Raw genomic sequence first — 22691 nt, 5'->3', positions numbered from 1 at the left:
GCCACACGTGAAGCACTGGGGTTCAGCAGGGAGCACTTCTGTGGTTATGTTCTTATTCTACTGCTATGTAAACTGTGTGTTCCTTTTGCCTCTAATGGTGATTCATTAGCATTAGCCAGATCTATTAGGGTATTATTTCTAATGGTGGGTCATAGCATGAGCCAAACTGAATAGCCTATTCTTTCTAATGGTAGTTCCTTAATGTTGGACAAATCTATTAATCTATTCAAATCTATTCCTTTCCATTGCCTTGTCTTATAATTGGCTGTTCATCCACTCGTTCACGCAAGGCAAGCATGTCAGAAGATCAGCTGTGGAATCCAAACTCGGTCCTTATCGGTTCTTTTTAAACCTTTTTTTAAGCTTTTCTTGGGCATTCAGTAGTCTCATGCCCTACTGCTATGTCGTTCACCTGAAAATTGGACATACAGCCCACTAATCTGCCATCCCAACCACTAGACCCACTCCAGAATGGCTCTTCATGGAACTGTTCCATGAGGGCATTGGTAGAAAGTGCTTGCATTTTTAAATGTAAGTGTCTCTGCTGTTTACTGTGCAGTGTGACAGTGCGGTGGGGAATGTCTTGTTACCAGGTAGTCACTGTCGGAAAAAACAGCTAAGGGAGCTGAGAGTGAATTTTAGCCCAGCTGGCTGTGGATTTTACACGACTCGTACTCGTTCCTCAGCCTGACAGAAAACCTGCCTGCCCCCCTGGTGCCAGGGCCCAGCTGCGGACACGCCCGGACGAGGATGCCACGGCACCGCGGGTGTAGGCCTCAGTCCCTGTCTCAGTCCCGCTCACGCGCTAACCTTCAGGCAAGGGAAACTTCCAAAGTCCTGACGGAGTCTCCCCGGAGAGCCTGAACTTTCCCCGGCCACTTCCAAAACTTGGCCCAGTCCAATTAGTAATTTGACACTTCCCAAAGCGGAATCTGTAATTGTTGGTGATTTTATTGCTGTTGTTATTTGAGCCAAAACAAGGTAATAACTATGCTCTAAGAAACCCAATGAGCTGTAATTATATTTGCTTTTGGCTTTATGTGATTTTTCACAGGAGATAGTTGCTCATTTGTGCTAAATTTAAATCAATTTGGCACACAGCAAAAGCTGTTTTTTTGTGAGCAGAAAGACGAGTCCCGTTTCATTTTTTCCTTGTGGTGGTTGGGCCCTTTTATTTTCTCTTTCCCTGAAATTACTGAAGCTGCACTTTTATTTTTAAACGACCATTTTCTGTTCAGGGCTTGTATAGGTGCTACCAAAGACAAATACTTTTTCTTGAAGCCAAGATATTCAAGCTGACTTCATGTTGTCTCTTGCATGTAAAGCAACATGCATTACACAGTTGGTTCTGGTACTTTTCCGCTGTCTTTTGGAGAAGTGATATCTCCTCAATGCATGATGAAGTTCTGGAAATGACATTTATCCTCGCTGCACGCAGTATGCCTTTTTTAGAACGTTCGTGAGCAAGTTTGAGTGAGTGAGCAAGTTTGCCACAGAGGCTAACAGGGCTGTTCTGTTTAACCACAGTGGAAAAACATGTTGGTTGATTTTTCCAGCTGTCAAACACGTTCCTCTTTCTGAAGCATTGAGCAAAAGCAAGGGAGGTCATCACATCTTCTTTTAGTGTGACCTCACTGTGTGTTTTCTGCCAGGTTTTGAAGATGCTCATTATCTTTGTTGCAAGAAACTGTTACGGATAACAGTGGTCACAAGGTTTTGCCACTCTGACCATGATTTCTTGTTTGTATGTGTGTGTGTTCACACTTGTTTTTTTTTTCCTTGAAGTTCAACAGGAAAATTTCTCAGGAAAAACCATTCTTTTCGTATCTACTGCATATCTGGCAGCAGCACGGTGGTTTGAGGCTCATTTGATGCCTTGAACCCTTGGTGATTTGCAGTAAAGCCATTTAGCCTACAAATATGTTCTATACTGTATCAGCATAATTTACAGCTGCATCTAGTCCCACCCCCCAATTCCCATAGATATCATTCAAATGCAAAGAGTTTTAGTATCACTTGTAGGACAACCTGAAAATAAGATATCCAGACTCTGATGATGGTGATAGGCCACAGACATCAGGAGTATGGTCTGTGTATATGTACAAATGAGTATGTACTGTATGTGTGCGAATACCTTGTGCATTCATACCGGTGTGTGTGCATAAGTGTGCACGTCAGAGAGTCTCCAAGGGTTAAATATTTCATGTGGAATTGCATCTGAGATGTTGACTGGGCGGTGGAGAGTTTTACACCAACATGATGTGCACGTGAGCCCTCATTTTCTCCCCGGCCCTCGGAGCCGGTCCTGTAATGGCAGTGGGTGCCATGCGGGGCAGTGATGGGCGGAGGCTCCGGGCAGGGGCAGGGCTTGGTGGTGAGTGATGGTATAAGTGATGACAGCCCGTCTCTCACAGGTACAGAGCTTAGTCTTTGTCCCCTGATTGACTCACTCCTCCACTGCATCCTTCGCCACTGAGCGGGCCAGTGTAGTTCTGCAGTTCTGGGGTAAGTCTGGCTTTCGTACTGCACTGGAGTTCAGCTGCACCTAGATTAGAGGAAAGTCATTTTGCAGGACTTACTGTATTTAAAGTTGAAGGACAAACCTTTTCGTTGTGTACTAGTTATTTAATTTCATTTTTTGGTCGGAGGTTTCATTAACGTACGTACAGTGCGTTGGCAGTACGTGCCCCTGATCCGAGTTCTTTATTGGCTGTGGTACCTATGAACCCTATGATCTTTCGGCACATTGAAATATCAGGGCAGTTTTATAGGGCCACTGTGGTGGTAAGGCATTTTATTGGTTTTGTTGGTTTTATTGGCATGAGTCCATACATTTTGCCTTTTTGTTCGTCCGGGTGTCATTTGAAGTGCATTAGTACCTCGCTTTGCTTTTCTTGGTAGGAATAGTGTGAATGCTAGTATGGAAGTGCTGAAATATTTCAAATGAGCTTCTGTTGTGTGTAATTAAGTGCTGTTGGGTTGAGAAGTAAAATTCCACCCGGTCTTATTATCCCGAGGCAATCTAGTCAGGAAAACCAGTTCCAATTATAAGGGTTTTATTTCTGCAGAAAGAGCACGCCTGCTCATATCAAAGATGGAAGCAATGCTGATCAGGGCAGAACACCATTATATATATATATATTTAAAAACGAATATATAATATAATGATACGGTCAACAACATGTCAACCCTTAAAGACGATAGTCCTGACGGTAATAATAAATTCAGCCATAATAACCATTCTGTAATTTGTTTATTTATTTTCATGAACACATGTTGAGTCGTATCCAAATATGTTTTGGAGACCGGCTCTCCCCCTGGTATTATCCAGGTCTTCCTCTCTCGTTTGTGTGATTGGCACTGTGCAGGCCCACTTTGGGCTGGACTGGAGGTAATTACACTCATCAGAGCTCTGCCCTGATACCAGTACACAAGCAGCAGGCTTAACCGGCAGGAAGTGATTATCACCTGCAGGGTGTTTTTCCTCTGCTGTCACCTCAAACGGGCTGTGGGCCCTGGCCTCGGGGTCAGAGCGCACCTCGGGATGTTGTGGGCGGGGAACGAGGGATTTTCCGTGGAGGTGGAGAAGGGAGAAAACGATAGACGGAGAGGGAACAGCTCGACGGACGGTAGGCACTGCGGCGAGCCAGGCGACGAGGCTGAGCTCAGGTGTTCACATCTCGACGGGGGGCGATGGGCTTCAGGAAGTCAGAGGTGTTCCTGGGGGTTGCAGTAGGAATGGAGGCTTTGAGGGTGGTTGCAGTAGGAATGGAGGCTTTGAGGGTGGTTGCAGTAGGAATGGAGGCTTTGGGGGTGGTTGCAGTAGGAATGGAGGCTTTGAGGGTGGTTGCAGTAGGAATGGAGGCTTTGAGGGTGGTTGCAGTAGGAATGGAGGCTTTGAGGGTGGTTGCAGTAGGAATGGAGGCTTTGAGGGTGGTTGCAGTAGGAATGGAGGCTTTGAGGGTGGTTGCAGTAGGAATGGAGGCTTTGAGGGTGGTTGCAGTAGGAATGGAGGCTTTGGGGGTGGTTGCAGTAGGAATGGAGGCTTTGGGGGTGGTTGCAGTAGGAATGGAGGCTTTGGGGGTGGTTGCAGTAGGAATGGAGGCTTTGGGGGTGGTTGCAGTAGGAATGGAGGCTTTGGGGGGGGCGGGGGGCTTGCGGTAGGAATTTAGTCTTTGAGGGCGGTTGCGGTAGGAATGTAGGCTTTGGGGGGGGGGGCTTGCGGTAGGAGACCGGCAGACTTGGAGTCCTCTCCTCCCAAAGAGGAAGAGGGAGGTCTGCATCTCCCCAGCTCACTCTGAGTCAGAAAAAAAATCCTTTCGGAATTTACCCTAAATTTCCCTGTCATTTTGCTCCTCTTTTTCTCTCGATCAAGATTTTGTGGTATATGGTATTTTATTTTAAAATGAAAATATAGCATGTTCAAATAAGAACAACAAATTCATTGAAAAGCCTTGTAGTCACGTTTTGTCTAAAGTTAAAGTGGAAAAGTACAGGAAATGCAAACATTTTCAGGTTGTGGTCTGTTTTCCCAGCTGAGTGTCCATTCCCCTTTAGTATGAAATGGCTTTTCCCTCGCCCCCTGCCCTTTCCCACTGATGTGCTCCCCAGCTCCCCAGCTCCCCAGCTCCCCAAACCCACAAACCCACAAACCCACAGATTTCCAGACTAAAGCCATAGGAAGGCTGAAGGAATGTGTGATCTTACATGAGACCCTGTGCTCTGTGCTGCTGTAGTCCTCTAACACTGCTGAGCACCTTAGCATTGTGCTCTGTGCTGCTGTAGTCCTCTAACACTGCTGAGCACCTTAGCATTGTGCTCTGTGCTGCTGTTGTCTCCTAACACTGCTGAGCACCTTAGCATTGTGCTCTGTGCTGCTGTAGTCCCCTAACACTGCTGAGCACCTTAGCATTGTGCTCTGTGCTGCTGTAGTCCTCTAACACTGCTGAGCACCTTAGCATTGTGCTCTGTGCTGCTGTAGTCCTCTAACACTGCTGAGCACCTTAGCATTGTGCTCTGTGCTGCTGTAGTCCTCTAACACTGCTGAGCACCTTAGCATTGTGCTCTGTGCTGCTGTAGTCCTCTAACACTGCTGAGCACCTTAGCATTGTGCTCTGTGCTGCTGTAGTCCTCTAACACTGCTGAGCACCTTAGCACTGTGCTCTGTGCTGCTGTAGTCCCCTAACACCGCTGAGCATCTTAGCATTGTGCTCTATGCTGCTGTAGTCCCCTAACACTGCTGAGCACCTTAGCATTGTGCTCTGTGCTGCTGTAGTCCCCTAACACTGCTGAGCACCTTAGCATTGTGCTCTGACCCGCTTGGGCCATCTATGGCAAACCTCTAAAAATAGGTCATCGAATGAGCAAACAGAATACCGCAGAAACCAAGCCTCCATTTTTAGTAACTCCTGAGCATTTGTGTCATGCATTGACACTTGCAATTCGTGTAACAACGTGTGTTTATACAGCGCCGGGCTTTTTTGTAAATGCTATTTACCGATATTTGTTTTGTCCAAAGTTTTAAAAACAGTTCTTTGACGGGCGTGATTCAGAGGTGGCTGTTGCTACATGGCGCCTGGGTTATAGCTAATGAAGTGACGTAAGGAGTGCCCATGTGTGATGTGGTGAAGTAGTGGCCACTGCCAAATTCATTGTTTTCTCCAAGCTTGTTCCTAATGTGTTGCGTGTCTAAGTTCTGCGCTTGTATTTTTTGGCCGAGGTTTATGTGGAACTGAAACACCCAAAGCTACTGCTTTCAAGTTAATGAGGAAATGTATTATAAAAAAGAATGTATCATAAGAAATTATATAAAAAAGCATAAAGGCAACTCATACGTCAGTCCTCAATTTGTCTGATTTGACTGTACTTTTAATGGGTTAAAGGTTAAAGTTATTGAAGGGTCTTCTCTCATATAGAATTATCTCCTCTTTGACCTCTTTGCTCTGTTCAAAATTGGCAAACGGGTGAGTCCTCTTCATGGCAGTCCAGTTGCTCCCCTGCTAGCCGTGCTCTAACCTCTCCATGTCTTCTGTCTCTTTCAGATCATATGTTCATAGAAGATTATCTTGAAGATGATGAGGAACCACCTTCACTGCTCAGCTCTTGTCCTTCTCACCGTAAGCATGGTTTCCCTCTGCCGTGTGTGTGTGTGTGTGTGTGTGTGTCTACGTGTGCATGTGTGTTCTTTATTCTCTGAATGACATTTTTAGTTTAGTGTTTAATCTTATACACTTTCTGAATTGGTTGTTCATTGAAGATTTCTGATTAAATTAATATGGGCTGGTCTTAGACCTTGGTATTGAGGGCATTGATGGGACTGATGGGACTGGTGTCACTGGCAGTATTCTCCTGTGAGAGAATCATTCTGTTTACTCAGTCAGGCCTTGAACTAACATAAGAGCCATTTCCCTCCCCTTCTTCATATGTCACTGTTAAAATATACTCATGAATCTATGGCATGGCTGTTTTAGATGTGAAACTAATACATTCCTGTGAGTTTGTCTGGAGACAGACAAAACCGCTCTGACTGAACTGTCATGACTCAGTGTCCAGCGCATCGCTTTGTTATCGTCTACTGCCTGTGCTGTGATCTCTCACACTCATCCCAGAAACTGCCATTCTCACTGCGTCATTGGTTCACAAGTGATGAGCCATCTGCGTCTCATTGGTCCAGGAGGCTTTAGGTATCTGTGTCTGATCTCATTAGTCTGAAGTGTTTTGAGTTATCTGCATCTCACCATTTCATTGGTCCGGGAGGCTTGAGGTAACCGTGTCTGATCTAATTTGTCGAAAGTGCTTTGAGTTATCTCTGTCTCTCTGTCTCATTGGTTCAGGAGTATTTAGTTCTCTTTCAGTGGAACTCAGCTGATAGTGCTCAGACTCCAGGGTTCTGTTCACAGGACTGGTAGAGACCTAAACGCACCCAGCCAGGTCGCCCATATGGCATTTTCCCAGGGTGGCTTACGTAAATACTCGTAACTGACGCAATTGCAGTTCAGTATAGTATGAAAACAAAACAGTTTAAATACAAATAACCGTTTTCCAAGAGCAGGTACTCCCATTCAGAAATGCTGCTACACCTACACGATCAACATGCTCAGACTTGCGTGTCTGTCTGTGTGTGTGTGTGTGTGTGTGTGTTCTTGTGCATGTGTGTGTGTGTGTGTGTGTTTGTGTGTGTGTGTTCTTGTGCATTTGTGTATGTGTGTGTGTGTGTGTTCTTGTGCGTGTGTGTGTGTGCTTGTGTGTGTGTGTGTGTGTGTGTGTGTGTGTGTGTTCTTGTGCTTATGTGTGTGTGTGTGTGTGTGTGTGTGTGTGTGTTCTGTGATGCTCAGCGTACTGCGTGTGTTTTCTCCAGTTCCTTGGCCTGCAGGAGGCTCTGGAGACGCAGTGTGGATGGGGACAGGTCCTGACCAGCGAGGGGTGTGTCTGCCAGCAGTGCCCAGCCGGTCAGGAGCCCAGCCGGGTGAGAGAGAGAACCCCTCCCAGAATTCTGCTATTCCCTCATCCCCATCTCCCTCCACCTGAACTCTACCCATATCTACCCTTTCTCCCTCCTTCACTCTCATCTTTTCTCACTTCGTTCTCACTTTTCCTTCATCTGTACCTCCCGCTTGTTGGTTTCACCACTGTAGGATTCCCTCTTACACTCGATCTCCCTTACTTCGCCCTGTCCTCCATCTCTCACTCCCTGCTCTTTTCTTTCTCTTTCTGCTACCACTTGCATGAATCTTCAACATAGGAAGTTAAAACGGACGTTTTTCAATACGTTCCAAAAATCTGTCCTGTTTTATCATGTCATAAAACCCCAACGACTCTCAGCATGCATATAATTACTGTGCTGTCGTTTTCATACGGTAAATATGATAATTATTATGACCTTTCATGTCACCAGGCCTGTGGGAAAGCTGAGGGCCCAGACGTGGTGGTGCAGTGCCAGGTCTGCCCTGCAGGCACTTTCTCGGGCTCCTATGACTCAGAGCTGTGTAGGCCCCACACCTCCTGTCTGCGCCTCAGCCGGCAGCTGGTGAGCCCGGGCAGTGCGGAGAGGGAGGCCGTCTGCGGGGACTGCCTGACCGGGTAAGACCCGCCGTTTACTGTGACAAGCAGCGGCATGTAGGTACCCTCCCCAAAGGGGGGCTCAGTCATTTTCCCATCGTGATAGAGGAAGCCATATGGCCACAGGCATTTTATTTTAAACTCTCCTCTCCTCCCTCGTCAAGTGGCCCTGGTGTATTTTATACTGAATAGTGTTGCCAGGCAGGATCAGAAAGGGCGGTGGTGGGTGTCGTCTAGAAAGCTCCTGAGCTGTGTTTACGGTTGTATGTCCGGATCAGCCGTGGCGTCAATGCAGCAGAATCCTCAATGCGCAAGGGCTGCAGTGCTGCACTCCCTGAGCTGTGGGAACTGTTGTGATGACGTCAGTGAGCGTATTTACACTCGGCTGGTAAATTCAGGAAAGGATGAGCCACGTTTGCTGGTTCCCACAGCCCTTAGAAAAGTCCTTGGAAATATTTCTGCGTTATGAAAGAATGACCTTGTGCCCCACGCGAGTGGAATTCATTAATCTCGCCGATTCACTAGCTTGATCCATTAAGGCTAGCAGCGTCCGTGTGCTAAACAATTTGGCTTGCCGACTGCTGAAAGCATCCGCAAGCGTGTATTTCAAAAAGTATCCAACTTGTCCAAGTTGTCAGTAGAAATTGATGGTCCTTGAAATTATAGTAATCATCCTTGAAATATTTGAATCGCCATGCCATGCCGAATATAAATCTCACTTGAGTGAGACCTCTGGATTGAAGCTGGAACAGGATCTCCATAAATCAACTGCAGTACAGAAAAAGGCGCCGCGTTGTTTCACAGCTTTCCTGGTCAGTTGGCCGATTGCATTGGTTAAGTCGGTGTGTGTGAAGGAGAGCCGTGGTTTTTGTGGTGTAAAATGGAGTCTGTGTTTCTTCCACAGGTTCTACCCTGTTTCGGAGGAGCAGTCCTCTGGCCAGAGCTTGTGCGTGAGACGTGAGTGTGCCACCAAATGCTTCTTATTTTAATCTTAAGGCTGGTTTATACTCCATCAGGTCACTGTCATGTTGCATAAATTCAATATATTTTAAATTAAGCAACGACCATAGTCAATGTCGGGCTATATTAGAAAGTTCATGAACATCTGCTATTTAAAAAACCGTAATAACCAGCCTTCACAGCGTAGAGGCCAAGAGCTCATAGTCAGTACCCCCTGGCTCCTCCTTTAAATGGGTCTAACGAACACTGAGCTGGTATCTGGATCTAGTGTTAAACATTGGACATGATGTTTGATGTGGCATACGTTAGTGTAGTGCAGAGACGTGTTCTCCTTTGCCTTGACCGCTCGCCCTCTCTCTCTCATTGGCGGTTGCGGCGGCAGTGACCCCTGACCCTCTGGTGCGCATCCTGCGGAGCGCGGGGAAGGCCGAGTCCCTGGGGGCGGGCCGAGGCCTGGTCAACGCCACCAGCGCACGAGGCCCTGAGGAGAAGACCACGGAGTACGCCGTCTTCGCCCTGGTGCCCATCTTCTGCGTCATGGGCCTGCTGGGCATCCTCATCTGCAACCTCCTGAAGAAGAAGGGCTACCGCTGCTCCTCTGACCGGGAGGGCACGGACGAGGAGGCCGCCTCCCCGCAGAAAGAAGGTGAGCCGCGCGCCTAGCTTTTGCGTCCAGCGGGCTCACTGTGAGGCTTCATAAAGGGCCTCTCCAGCAGGCCCTACTGGAGACAATGCTGGATTCGTCACCTCACAGAGAGGTAGCTGATTTAGCATTTATTTGCCTGGTAACCGGCTCTCCGGCTTGACATTTTCCAGTTATGCAAGCAGACATTCAATGAAGCGGTGACTTGAATTAAGTAGCAGCTTCAATAGCGTGGCCTCCTGGGAAACGTGTCCTGTGCCCTCTCGTGTCCTTATGTTCCTGAACAATGGGGCCGCACAATACTCCCATCTCCACAGCAGAGCTAGGAGGTGGCCCCGTCAGGGGGTATATAGGAGAGGAGATGGGGCGGAGGGGAAAGTTTTGAGATCGGGTTACAGGTGCAAGCTTTGTCCCTGGATCTGCCCGCCTTGCTCTTTCTGGACAACTTGTTCCAGCGTCCTGACACACACACATGTGCCTTCAGGATAGAGCCAGACATCATTAATGCCTTTGTGGCTGAGAGAGAAATGTTCCGTCTAGAAAGACCTGTTCTTAGCCATGACACGTCACGGCTTTGTAATATGCCTGCTGTGCCTTCAATAACAACAAAGCATGTAAGTGCTGTTGCCTGCATACAATAGGATTACATAAATAAAGGACTGTAACATTAACTGGAAGGATAGAGGCCACAGTTTCACATAATATAGTCTGTTTACCAAACTTACATTTGCTGGAAATGGGGACTTTCACCACCAAGGCAATAAGCCACCAAACCTGGTCTTTGGAGAAAAACTATGTACACTTCTTACCATTTACCTTACGCCAGAGACGGCTTGTTTTGATTCTGAACGGATTCAGCAGTGGATGTATGAGACATGGGCCTCATTGACATGTCAGATTAATGGCCTCCCTCATAAATTACTGCGCTCTCACTAAAGGTTCATGTTACTACAGTTACCTCAGGGTATTTCACACTGCTCAGCCAAGACAATGCTGCCTCTTCCAGTCTACACTCATGCCAGTAAAACATGTAAATAAACAGAGATAAATTATTTTTTTATGAAATAAATATGAAATTGGTGTGAACTTCAGTGGTATTTGGTGTGCTGCAAATTAAAGGGGTATCTTGGAGGTGTGAATGTAGTACTTGAACAGGTGCTTAATATTTGGCCCATTTGCAAAGATATTTCCTCAACATCAAACTCAAAATGTGTCCGTGTCTGAGGCTGATCATTTCCTTGCTGGCAGTATATTTTGGGCTGTATGAAACTGCATATTGGGCCATGTGTGCAGATGATTGAGGTGGAATCTGTGAGACACGCTTGCAGGGCGCCGGTTTTGTTTTTATTCCGTCCTTGTCTTGCGTTTCCAGCGAGCCCCCGTCTCGAGTGACTGTTTGTTGTGGAATCGTTCTCCAGCAGCAGCTCGGCTTTCCAAAATCAATTATTCAATTAAGTCGCCTCGGGTCTCTGGCCAACCCCACATTTCCATCACCGGGTGACGTGTGCACAGACCTGGACATTGTGCTGTGAGCAGCAGTCTCTATGGTGGAGCCTGCTCAGCTCTGTGGTGGGGCCTGATGGTCTCTACGGTGGAGCCTGCTCAGCTCTGTGGTGGGGCCTGATGGTCTCTACGGTGGAGCCTGCTCAGCTCTGTGGTGGGGCCTGATGGTCTCTATGGTGGAGCCTGCTCAACTCTGTGGTGGGGCATGATGGGCTCCTGGGAGGCATGTCCAGCTAAAATGTATGTTTTTGGTGAAGTGAATGGTGATCTTGTATAAAAGGATTTGTATTTTTAAAGTAATATGTGTGTATCAGATGATGTTTGACAGTTGGAGTGAGGGCACACTGTGTGCTCACAGATGTATGCATCTTTCTTCACTTCCTGTGATCTGCTCTCTTGCATCATGGGAAGCCGTGGCTCACATTAGCCACAGAGTGAAAATAAGCCATGAAGGCCTGGTATATCCTGTTCCAGATGAATATGACCGTAACTATTTTTGTCTTAATTTCTGGGTAATATTTTAGTTTTTTTGGCAGATCTTTCATATTTAGTGAGGTGTCATCTAGGAGAATTTGGTAACTTAATATTTGTTAGGGAAACCCGGCCGAGACAGCTTCACATACCCTGGCTTCAGTGCCTTTGCTTGGAAAATAACTTCAATATTTAAATGTAAGGTTATGTAATATGAAAATAGTTAAAGACTGAGTTTCTAGTGTGGTCTGGGTGAGTTTGCATTGGGTTTTGGTTGCGGATTGGGCTTCAGAGCCTGGCCTGGGTTTGGTCTGGGTTTGGCCTGGGCATGGCCTTGTTTGTGAGGGCAAGATACTGCAGCATGTCTGTTCTGCAGAGGAACGCTGCAGTTGGGCTGAATATACTGTATGTACAGTATGAGAGAGGGAGAGAGAGAGGAGAGAGAGAGGTGGGTGCAGAGAGGGGGAAAAGATGGGAGACCGATAGACGGATGATGTGGTTGAATCTCCCATTCCTGTTTTTTCTCATGTATTGAGCTATTAATATGATGTGTGCACTTTAGTAGTGCAGGGCCTAGTGTTTATCATGATAATAAGAGTGATTTGAATGAGAATTTTCCTGGGAATGGGAGAGGAGTGGGGGCCCTGCCCAGACCGCAGGCCCTGTTCACACCCTGTATTTTACCGTTTACCACCTCTCCGCTCCCCAGGGATAGGGCCAACCCCCAGCCCTCTTCCCCCAAGGAGACGCTGTCAGACCCATCCATCCAAACTGCCTCAAATAACAATACAGCCGCTGACATTCACTCCACAGTCTGCGCTGCGATTGGTGGAGTGGTTCAGCAGGATGGGGCAGGGGATAGATCACTCTCTTCCCTGCGTCACCGGTTCCCTCCAGAAAGCAGCCCAGAGGCCTTCCCGTCGAGCACACTTACATAACTGCTCTTCTCTCTGCACAGTCAGACTCTGAGCTCTAAAGATGCCTATGTTCCCATAGAGATGGGGGTGGCCGTGTGCGGGGCGGTCAGGCCCGGTTCTGGCTGGTTTGGGGGCCAGCGGAGGAAGTGCCCGGGCTTGTCTCACACAGAGCTGCTGAGCTCCAGTCTCCTGAGAGACAGCGCTGGTGTGGTGTCTCATGGCAGGGTAATGGTGACGGAGCTGTGAAGTGGCCAGAGGCTGGAGCTCCTCTGTGGCTCTATGTAGGCGGCCATTTTGAAGCTACTCTGTCTGATTGAAATTGAAGAGAGACTTAACTTGCATTTGCTTTGTTTGTCCAGGTGACTGTTGCTGAGAACCCCTTTATTTATATTGTGTGTTGTATAGTGTGAGAGAGAGAGAGTGAGTGAGAGAGAGAGTGAGTGTTCGAGCGTGAGAGTGAGTGAGTGAGCATGCATGCATGCATGTGTTTTCATGCATATTTATGTGTGTTTGAGTGTTGGAGGGAGAGACTGGGAGAAATCGAATGATTAAGAGGAACAAAAGGTTTGAATTGATTAAAATAACAATTCAGAACACAAAAGTTAGCACTTTTAGTCAGGGAGGGGGAGGGCCCTGCTGAAGGCCTGAATAGAAGTTCCAGCTGAGTGAGCTGTTCTGCTCCCATCTGCTGTCCTCTGGAACTGTGGGAAGGCCCTGGTTGCCATGGAGACCCTGTTCTCATACACAAGGTCCTCCAGGTCTGCCCGCTCAGAATAGACTGACAGAACCTGTTCACAGAGCCAGTGCTGCTTCTCACATTGAGCTAGCATTGTTGTCCTCTGAATTACAAACTCATGGGGAATGTACGGCCAGTCTTCCCTGGGTCATCATTATAGTGTTTTCTGACTGAACTGTTTGGCCACAACAAACATGTTCCTGTGCTTAAATTACATCGAATACATTACATACATCATTACATAATGAATTCCAACACGTTTCTTTTTAAGCGATAATAAAGATAATGATTTTAGGTTGCTGTTGGAACTAGTGTGGAATATGAAATAGTACTAGGCTTGAAGGAAGTAGTTGAAGGGTAGAGCTTCACCTGGGGAAATTTACTTAATACAATTTAAGTAGAGTACCTAATGAGAAGTCTCACTATTAATTAGTTTGATGTGGCTTTTCACCCAAACGCTCATTATATTGAAGGTGCAATTACATGCAAGATTGATTTCATGTTCATCTGAAAGCTATAAGCACTCTTCTGAAAGCTTATAGCCTCCTGAGATCTGGCAGAAAATTAAGTATTTTCATTTTGTGTTCATCAAGTGTTGCACTACAAATATTTATGGTTCTTGAGATTAAGACCAGAGGTGTGTGTCACCTACAGGGGACAGAATAGAATTTCCTGGTCTTGGGAGAATATGGAATGGGACAGTAGACCGACACATCTGTCAAAGCAAGCCGAGTGATGACGTTGACATTATACTGACATTATCGCGTTCCTGCAGTGTTGTCAGAAAAGGGTTGGTTAACAAGCCTGGTTTTCTGTGTCTGGCAGGTAATACCGGTCCGTTCATTGTGGACGACTCCAATGAAGACACCATTAGCGTGCTGGTGCGTCTCATCACAGAGAAGAAAGGTACACTCAACCACCTGCACCTGCCATGAGCTTGCAGTAAAGCAACGAGCCCCAGGAACAGTGTCCCAAAAGCACTGACTGTGTGGATCCCTGTCTGCATTGTGCCTGTAAACCTTTCAGGAAATTTGGAACACTTTTTGTATTGCATCATATTTGCCACGTTTTAAAAATACCTGATTAGTCACAGAACGATTCAATATTGGCAGTAAACGGCTGATGATTCAGTCTTTCTAATCATGAATCCAATTCAGAAATAGCAAAATGGAGATGTCTGTGTGTTTTGTGTGTGTGTGTCTGTATGTTTTACAGTTTGTAGTGAACTGTGTGTTCTGTGTACTGTCTGTTTCAGAGAATGCCGCTGCTCTGGAACAGCTTCTCCTGGAGTATGAGAGCAAACAGATGTCCATCAGCAAAGCCTCATCAATCAAGTGAGAACCTTTCATTATCCACACTCACATGACCTACTTACGGGGTTCTTTCCCATCAACCTCTGCATTTTACCAGATACCAGCACAAACCACTTTATTCCTCATTGGCATGGGTTATGCCATTCCCCATTGATGTTACCATTTCGGTTCTCAAGCACCCCTAAGCACCAACCCCTTTTCCAGATGGGGCGCTGCCATCACTGCAGCGCCCATAGTTCCTGTGTCCAAGAAGCTTACTGAAAAAGATCCTTGTAAAGTGACTTCTACACGTCAGACAGTATTCACTGGGGTGACACATAGATGTGATTACTGCCTCTCCGAACTCACTGAGAGCAATGCCTCTCACATCATCGGCAGGAGGGAGGGCCTGCCCACTTGATGACCAATGAGACAACCTGAAAAGGGTAGGTGTGAAGTTACCACGGTAGCCGAGCTGAAGCAGGAAATGCCTGGTGGCGCCTCAGGGGAAAGTCATTCGCAGACAGCAGCGGAGGCTTTGACTCCACTGCAGTGCGGTAAAAACGCCGTCGCCCGCACGTAGCTCGGGAGACGGTGGGGGTCATCCCTCTGTGATCAGGCCGGCAGCCTCGTGTACACCATCCAGCCTTAAGCCGCGCTTCCTGTCCGTGTTATGATCTGGTGCCTCGAGGAAGGACATCCGAGGTTGGCGAGACACCGAGTGATTACAGCCATAATCAACCCGTCACATTCCTGTCCAATGAGGCACTGCTCCACTGGCAGCTGTCCCACAGTGGCAGAAACTAGCTTTGATCAGCGTCTATATGTACCAATGGATGGGATTGTCAATTAAATGGGCTGGAAAATCGATTCGTTTTGGTCCCGTCAGTGTATCTGTCACATCACGAAACGCTGATGATGGCAAATCCGGAAACGTGTTCAACTGTTTAAGAATGAAAGGCAGGAATAAAATGAGTGAGGTGAGAAAAATGGCTGGTGTGGAACTGTAGGCCGAGTGGGCCTGCGTTTCTTTAGATTCCAGCATGTTCCGGGGGATGGGACGGTGTCTCGGCTGTAGGGACATGATGGTGTCGTTGCCGTAGCGCCCTGCAGTGACAATGCTAAAAATAAACTAGTTAGTCGCTCATACGTTTCATTCCACGGTATGTGATCCTATTGGTGCATGGTGTTGCGCCTGATCCCCACCCCCCCCTCACACCCCTCACCTAAACCCTCCCATGAAATATCTGCTGAAAACCCGCCATGTCAGAGTGCTTGCATAATGGCTAGCCCATTGTCTCTTTGTGCAGGATAGACAAGGGCCGGAGTTGACCCCCGGATGGAAAATAACCGGCGTTAAAGCGTTTCTAGAACTGTGAAGCAGCGCGTGCAGCACGAGTGTGAAGCACAGAGCTCTTTTCACTCTCTGCGGCGAGCGTCGCGCTGGGGCTGAATGCCTTCCTGAAAATACCGGGGCATATACAGCCGCGGTTTTCTTCCTTAAGCTGACGAGGTTGCATTCTGCCAAACAAGCAACTGTGTTAGCTTGCTAATTTACGCATTTTTGTTCAGAAATATATTAGCATGCCAACATATTAATAGTCAAACCAGTGCGTATTCTGTTGACGATGAGACCTGCGTCTGAGAATACTCTCTTGGAAGGGACAGATGTTCGAGACAGGCACACATCGTTATCTCTGTCATTATACCTGTATAGCACTCATGAGCCCAAGTTACCCAACGCGCTTCAGTGTTAGCTGCCATATAGTAGCCTTTTTTTGTAATCACCTAACAACACTCAGTGTAAAGTCTGAGATAGAATGAACAAGGTTAGCGTCAGAGGTTAGTGGTGAGATCACGATCGCTGTGTGATACCGATAGTAATGTTAGGATTCATTGCTTTTTATGTTGTTATAAGCGTTCCACCTATATATTTTATTAAACAGTAATTTACCACATAATCTTTACAACTTTACAGTGTCATTTGGTTGCATAAAATAGCTCTGCGATTGACTGACTACACTCATTTCTCTTCATTGTGGCTGCCAGGAGAGCCACATGACTGTAAAGTCAGAGATGTATGCCATGAATTAGTTTGTCTAAAGGAAGTGTAATGTACATTTTGTATGCGGTTTTAGCATACAAATTCTGAGAAAATTGTAATTGTTTGGAAATGACTGTTCCTAATTATTTGTTTGCATTATCTTAAAAAAAAAAAAAAATTCAAACGAGCAACCGATGAACCAAATAACATCCCTACTCTAGACACTGCCTCACACTGCTGCCCCCTGCCCTTCCACCCGCAGGTTCCCGGTCCTGCCCCACCTGCCCCACCAGTTCCGCTCCCTGCCCCGTCTCTGCCCCCACCAGCACCACCTCCACACCATCAACGGACTGGCCTCCAGGGCGGGCAACTGCTGCTCCCGCTGCAGCCAGAAGAAGTGGCCCGAGCTACTACTGCCACCTGCGGAGGCCCAGAAGAGCACCGCGCCCAGCACCAAGACCCCCTGCACCAAGACCCCCCTGCCCGGGGAGGTCACCATCCTGTCTGTGGGCAGGTCAGAAACAGCCCCTCGCCTCATAGTCCTCCTCCTCCTCCTGTCCCGCGGGTCACCGCTCTGAGCGTGTGCATAGTGATGTCACCCCCAGTGTGGCCCCCGCTTTTGTAGAGAGCTGTAGACGCACTGAAACGTATTATCAAGAGATCATTTACCTCTATATTATGTCAGAAATATCCATCCAATGTCCTGTATTCGACTTCAATCGGTCAGATCAGTTCTCACAACGCCAGAACTTTTCTGTGCTGGTTTATCAAAAATGTGCCACATTTGAAAGTGTGAAATTCATCAGCAAAGCAAATGCGCCCCAATCCACATGGTCTTGTTTTGAGGGTAAGGGCTCGGTACTTTCGATGCCTCTTGTGTTGGCTCTGACAGCCGTGCCTCCGATTGGTGGACAGGTTCCAGGTGGCCCAGATCCCAGAGCAGAGGTCCTCGTCTCTGGAGCTGACCCCGCCAGAGTCCAGCGACACCGACTCGGTGGACACCTCCCACGCCGAGGCGGCGGAGGACCAGTCTCTCCTGGGGATCTCCTCCATCTCCTCCTCCTGGACCAAGAGCAAGCAGGAGGTGAGCATCACGTCCGCTCAAGCCCGGCCAAACAATCGCAGCAGGAACCGGGCTGCCCGTGAGGCCTGGAGCCCCAGCCGGCCCGCTAAAAGCCGTGGGCTTTTCCTGTTCCTCTGACCGGAAACTGTGTGAACTGAGCTTGAGGAAGTTCCTCAGCCATTCTCCACTGCTGTTCCTGTCAGAGTTACATTAGGACTCAGTGACCCACTAGTTCATTGACCCACAATGTGTAGGCTTGAATATTGACGCACACAATAGTGGTATTGTTCTTGAGGCTGGCCTAAAGGTTGTTCTGAAGCAGTTGTGCTGAAAAGCTTTTCGATTATTTCAGGACCGAAAGTTTGTCATAAGGCTGGGAGAAACCAATCTGGTCATCTGAAAGGTAACTGGCATTATGCTAATTCACTGGTGGTGGTTGGTGCTGGGTAGAGCTTAGATATACTATACACACTTTTTTCCCCTCTTTTCTTTCCAAAACAGCACTTAAATTGGTCTTGTATGTTCATACAAGGATATGTACCTGACATTTTAGGGTTGATTAAAAATATTTTGCTATGTATATTCCAACACATTATTATTATTATTATTATTATTATAATTATTATAATTATTATTATTATTATTATTATTATTATCATTATTATTATTATTATTATTATACTGCCATTTATCCTGTTTATTGTAGTAGTCTAGCCCTTCCATGTATTCTGGTGTTACTCTGAATGAGTGGAGCTATTCTGGGCCTTCTATTGCTGTGGTGTTGAGGGTCTGCCAGAGAACACTCGCTGTGTGTACACTCAGCTTTACAATCAAGCATTTCCACCAGAACGAACACTGCTGAGACTCAATGAAATATTAATGACCGCTCGCACTGCTTTTGTTTGCAGCACTGTTTCCTTTTTAAATAGATACATTGTCTAGGACACTGACACTGGATTGTGGAGTGCTGTTGTACATTTGTCTACCAGAGCGCAAGTGTAGATTGGTGTACCAGAGTGTACGTGTCGATTTGTTTACCAGAGTGTACATGTCCATTTGTGTACCAGAGTTTACGTGTCTATTTGTGTACCTTGGTGCAGGTGTAGGTTGGTGTACCAGAGTGCATTTTTAGTTTTGTCTACAGCAGTACAGTTGTTTTCTGTACACCAGTGTAGGGTGTAGTTTTGTGTTTGAGAGTGCGGTTGTAGTTTTGTCTACAGCAGTGCAGTTGTTTTGTGTACCCGAGTGTAGGGTGTAGTTTTGTGTTTGAGAGTGCAGTTGTAGTTTTGGCTACAGCAGTGCAGTTGTAGTTTTGTCTACAGCGGTGTGGGCATTACAGACAGCTGCATATTTTGGGTGAAGACTGCGGCTCGTCAAGTGCAAAACATTCTCTCGTGTCAAAATAGCTGTAGTATGGTTATATAAGCAAGGGCAAGTCTGTTATGTCCTCTCACCTCTCATACACTCCTCTCTGCTCTTTCTTCATCTCTGTAAATCCTCGTTCCCTTGCACCAACAGGACAAAAGAACTGCGCCAACGAGTGCCTCACACACACACACGCACACGCACACTGGTGATAAATGTCAGGAAAGGGATTACTTTACTCCCATCCAGGAGTAATTTCAGTTTGTTCCTGACCCCCATTGTATTTTCCCAGAACAGAACTTTTGCTCTCAGCACTTCCGTCGTCCTGGAAACCCTTCCAAAATGGAGGCATAATTTAGCCGTTCAATTTAAAATGCCAAATACCCCCCAGTCCCTGACAGGGGTTCGTTTATCAAGGTGTAACAGGGAAGGCCGGGTGCGTGACCCATGGGTGCTGACTCAGGAAAATGGCTCCCCTTTTAAAGGAATTTAAGGCATCAAGCAGCACACATTTACTCAGAAATTCAGACTAGTTTTATTTTTTGTTTTCTTCTTTTCTTGCTGCTTATCTGCTTCCTAATCAAAGCCTTGTTCACATAAGCATTTCTAGAGAACAATTTTAGTATGTTACTCTTTGCATTCAATAGCACCCATGAGCATTGTTCGTTGTAATGATGAAAGGCACGACTTCACTTTGAAAGCCGATTTCAGATGTTCAGCTCAGAATCCTAATTTGACAGTGACCTTTTTCTGCTCCAATCACTGGTCCGGGACTATCGGTTGCAGTCCAGTGTTCTGGCCAGAGGCGGTACTTCTCAACCCTGAAATAGGCCCGTTACAGACAGGCACTCAGAGGAATCAGGCAACTGCGTCACACAGACGGCAGTCCAATAAAAAGTAGTACATTTGCTTACAAATGGGAACAGTGATCATTTGCATCTCCTCGTTCCCTTCTGAACCCGACGGGTGGAAAGACGCCTTTATGGACAAGCACACCCGACAGCCCCATGGACCATTTTAGTATCGTTTAGCGCTGTGTAATGAGACATTAACCCACAGAGCCAGCTTCAGAAGAACCTACCACCCTGGGGATGTTTCCAGCACGGTGGAGAGCGACCCTTCAAAATGGCCGCCGGAAAGGAGGCGGGGGTTACCCTGCCTCCGCCCCCTCCAGGCCTATCACATCCGAGTAAGAGCTCCTTGCTGTTTGGCACTCACACGCCTTTCTCTCTTCCTCCGCAGGTCAACAGCTAATCGGGGAAAGAGATGACTGTCTCGCTGGGCAGCACGGGGAGCGGTGGGGGTGACAGAGCCGACCCCCGAAGGCTCCGGCCTGGACCCTGGGGGAGAGCTTCCCCCGGCAGCACCCTGAAGTCTGCTAATTGCATATTTATTACACTATAATTATGATAATAATAAGCAATGAGCTTCTAGTTCAGAAGCAGAGACAAGAAAATAAAAAAGCGATATTATTTGCTTTGTTAGTGCTTCCGAATGACGCTAGTCAGGGCTTTGACCTGTGGTAGTGAATTCTAAACTGCAATAGAAAAAAAATAAAAGGTCACTACAAACAGGAAACCCTGCATGCCAGCCAGCTCTCCCTAGTATTACAGAAAAAGAGCTGAAAACTGTCTTTCAATCATGGTTTTTAAAGAAATGAAGTTTTAGTCCACTTGAACTTTTTTTAATTCCGATCATGACCAGCAAAGTAATGGACCTTTTTCACAAAGTGGAATGTAATTTAGTACTGGTGAAGTACAGTTTCTGTTAACAAAAGACAAGCATCCACAGGTTTCATTTGAACAAACTGACATGGTGCAGGACCTAGTAGCATATAGCATCATTTGATTTTCCTTTCTTCACAAAGTATAGAATGGTGTTCATGTGAAAAAAAACTGCTTTACATTTTCATCAAGCATCAGACATCTCTGTTAGAAGCACAAGCTGTACTGTAATTTACTGTACGTATGTACAGAGGGTGGTGAAAGACCAGCTCCACTTTTTATTGAAACTGTGCTGTACATGGAGGAGAAATACAGGGTGCTTGTGCTTGCCATTAGTTTGCTGTGTCCCAGTGTTTCCAACCAGGTTGCTTTGGGTGTAGGATGACGGACGTTTTTGACTATGCTGTTGTTTGGCCTGGGACTTCCTCTTTTCATGTGTCTTCATCTCAGACTGTGATGTCACTTCCTGTCCTGTGGTGCCACAGAGTTGTCAGGGCGTTTTCTCACAGCCTTCAAAGCTTATGATTTCATATATGTACACCTCCCAAGTCTCATTTCTATCTACTTACTGATTTTAAAAACGTTCATAAAGAGGTATAGTATATGCTAGAAATCCAGGAATAAAAATGTTTATTTTAAAGATCACTTGTGTTGGTTGAATGCAATGTACTGTTAAAGCAACATAGTAGTTTATCAGAAATGGTAGATGAAACCTCTGGCCCAAGGTTCCGGTGACCCCCTACATGACGTTGCTATAGTATTAAATAGGGTTCATTGGTTCATGTGAAGTCAAGCATATTCCCCTGTCTGAGAGAGACTGTCGCTTTAGGCACAGTGGGTTGTTAAACATTTCTACGGGACATAAATTGCATTCAGAAGTTCGAAACATTAATGCTAGACTCATCTTTGAGGTCCCCAATACTGTATCTAGTCACGTGGGGTCGTGGTCACTAGTGTACCACGGTGGACTCTGGCATTATCTGGCTTCTGTTTAACCAATCACAGCCCTCAGTGTTGTGGATTAGGGGTTGTGTGTCCAAACCTACCTCCATTCTAGCTCGCAAAGTGTAGGCGTTTACCCAAGCAGAGTACTGTACAGTTACGCACATTTTAATGATAAATTGTCAGGACAGGAATAGCTGTATGTTAGCCCTACGCGCGGTTAACACATTTGTAATGGAGGCTAGTTTCCCTCGTTTGTAAATGCACACGCACAAAACATACCCACACACCCTTTTGATGTAAGCACACCAAGCCTTTCCACTAAGGACCCATGATTTTCTGGTACTTGGAGATATGTTACCTTCTGCACTCTTTACTAAAACTGAATGTGAAAATCACATTCTCATATAATTTACAATTATTGCAGTAGTATCTCCAGTAGTATTGGCTCAACTAGTCATCATATCTGACTGTTTGTCTCATTCTCCACACTGAAACACTCATCTGTTATCTCTTTTTTTATTATTATTTTGTTTCCTTTCTTATTACAGTACTTAAAGCAGAAAGGCGTCAAAAGACATTTCCACTTCACTGTGGCATCACTATTTTGTTATGATGGTTTACATTAACATTTTATATAGTGTCATTTTTGTATTTTGTATGTTTGCAATTCAGCTATGGAAGATTTTCAATTTGATCCTATTTATTGGTTGGACATTCCCATGTGTTTTCTCATTTCTTTTAAATGTTATGAATTGAAGTGTTGTTACAAAAATGAACTCATCTCTCCAACCTTATAGGTTCTTATTTATTATATTCCATTTAATTGAAATTTGTACTTAAATAAAGGAGCAATTTATTTTAATTTGTCTCAATTTATTTCTTACACTCTCAAGGGAAATCACCTTTTCTCACTTTTTAATAGATTAGTAAATCGAGAGCTTGCAGTTTAGGAATCTTCCTTGGTGATGAG

The 22691-nt window shown here is 46.2% G+C and overlaps 1 protein-coding gene across 4 annotated transcripts in view; it reads left to right on the top strand.

The window, feature by feature from the left end:
• Positions 1 to 22583, top strand: part of relt (RELT TNF receptor) — a 31481-nt gene extending 8898 nt beyond the window's left edge. For 3 of the 4 annotated variants that reach the window (XM_061218192.1, XM_061218193.1, XM_061218194.1), the window contains 11 exons: positions 6042 to 6116; positions 7358 to 7465; positions 7895 to 8079; positions 8963 to 9015; positions 9401 to 9664; positions 14114 to 14194; positions 14544 to 14622; positions 16887 to 17138; positions 17540 to 17708; positions 18040 to 18090; positions 20295 to 22583. In XM_061218192.1, coding sequence (XP_061074176.1) covers positions 6072 to 6116; positions 7358 to 7465; positions 7895 to 8079; positions 8963 to 9015; positions 9401 to 9664; positions 14114 to 14194; positions 14544 to 14622; positions 16887 to 17138; positions 17540 to 17708; positions 18040 to 18087 — 1284 coding nt within the window. In that variant the 5' untranslated portion in view covers positions 6042 to 6071 and the 3' untranslated portion in view covers positions 18088 to 18090; positions 20295 to 22583. The remainder of the gene's footprint in view (positions 1 to 6041; positions 6117 to 7357; positions 7466 to 7894; positions 8080 to 8962; positions 9016 to 9400; positions 9665 to 14113; positions 14195 to 14543; positions 14623 to 16886; positions 17139 to 17539; positions 17709 to 18039; positions 18091 to 20294) is intronic. The other variant, XM_061218195.1, reaches the window with a different exon arrangement.
• Positions 22584 to 22691: the final 108 nt, after the last annotated feature.

The sequence above is a fragment of the Conger conger genome, chromosome 13 (assembly GCF_963514075.1).
Source record: "Conger conger chromosome 13, fConCon1.1, whole genome shotgun sequence".
Lineage (NCBI taxonomy): Eukaryota > Metazoa > Chordata > Actinopteri > Anguilliformes > Congridae > Conger > Conger conger.
The sequence above is the reverse complement of the archived record's forward strand: the minus strand, read 5'-3'. Positions and strand labels throughout refer to the sequence as shown.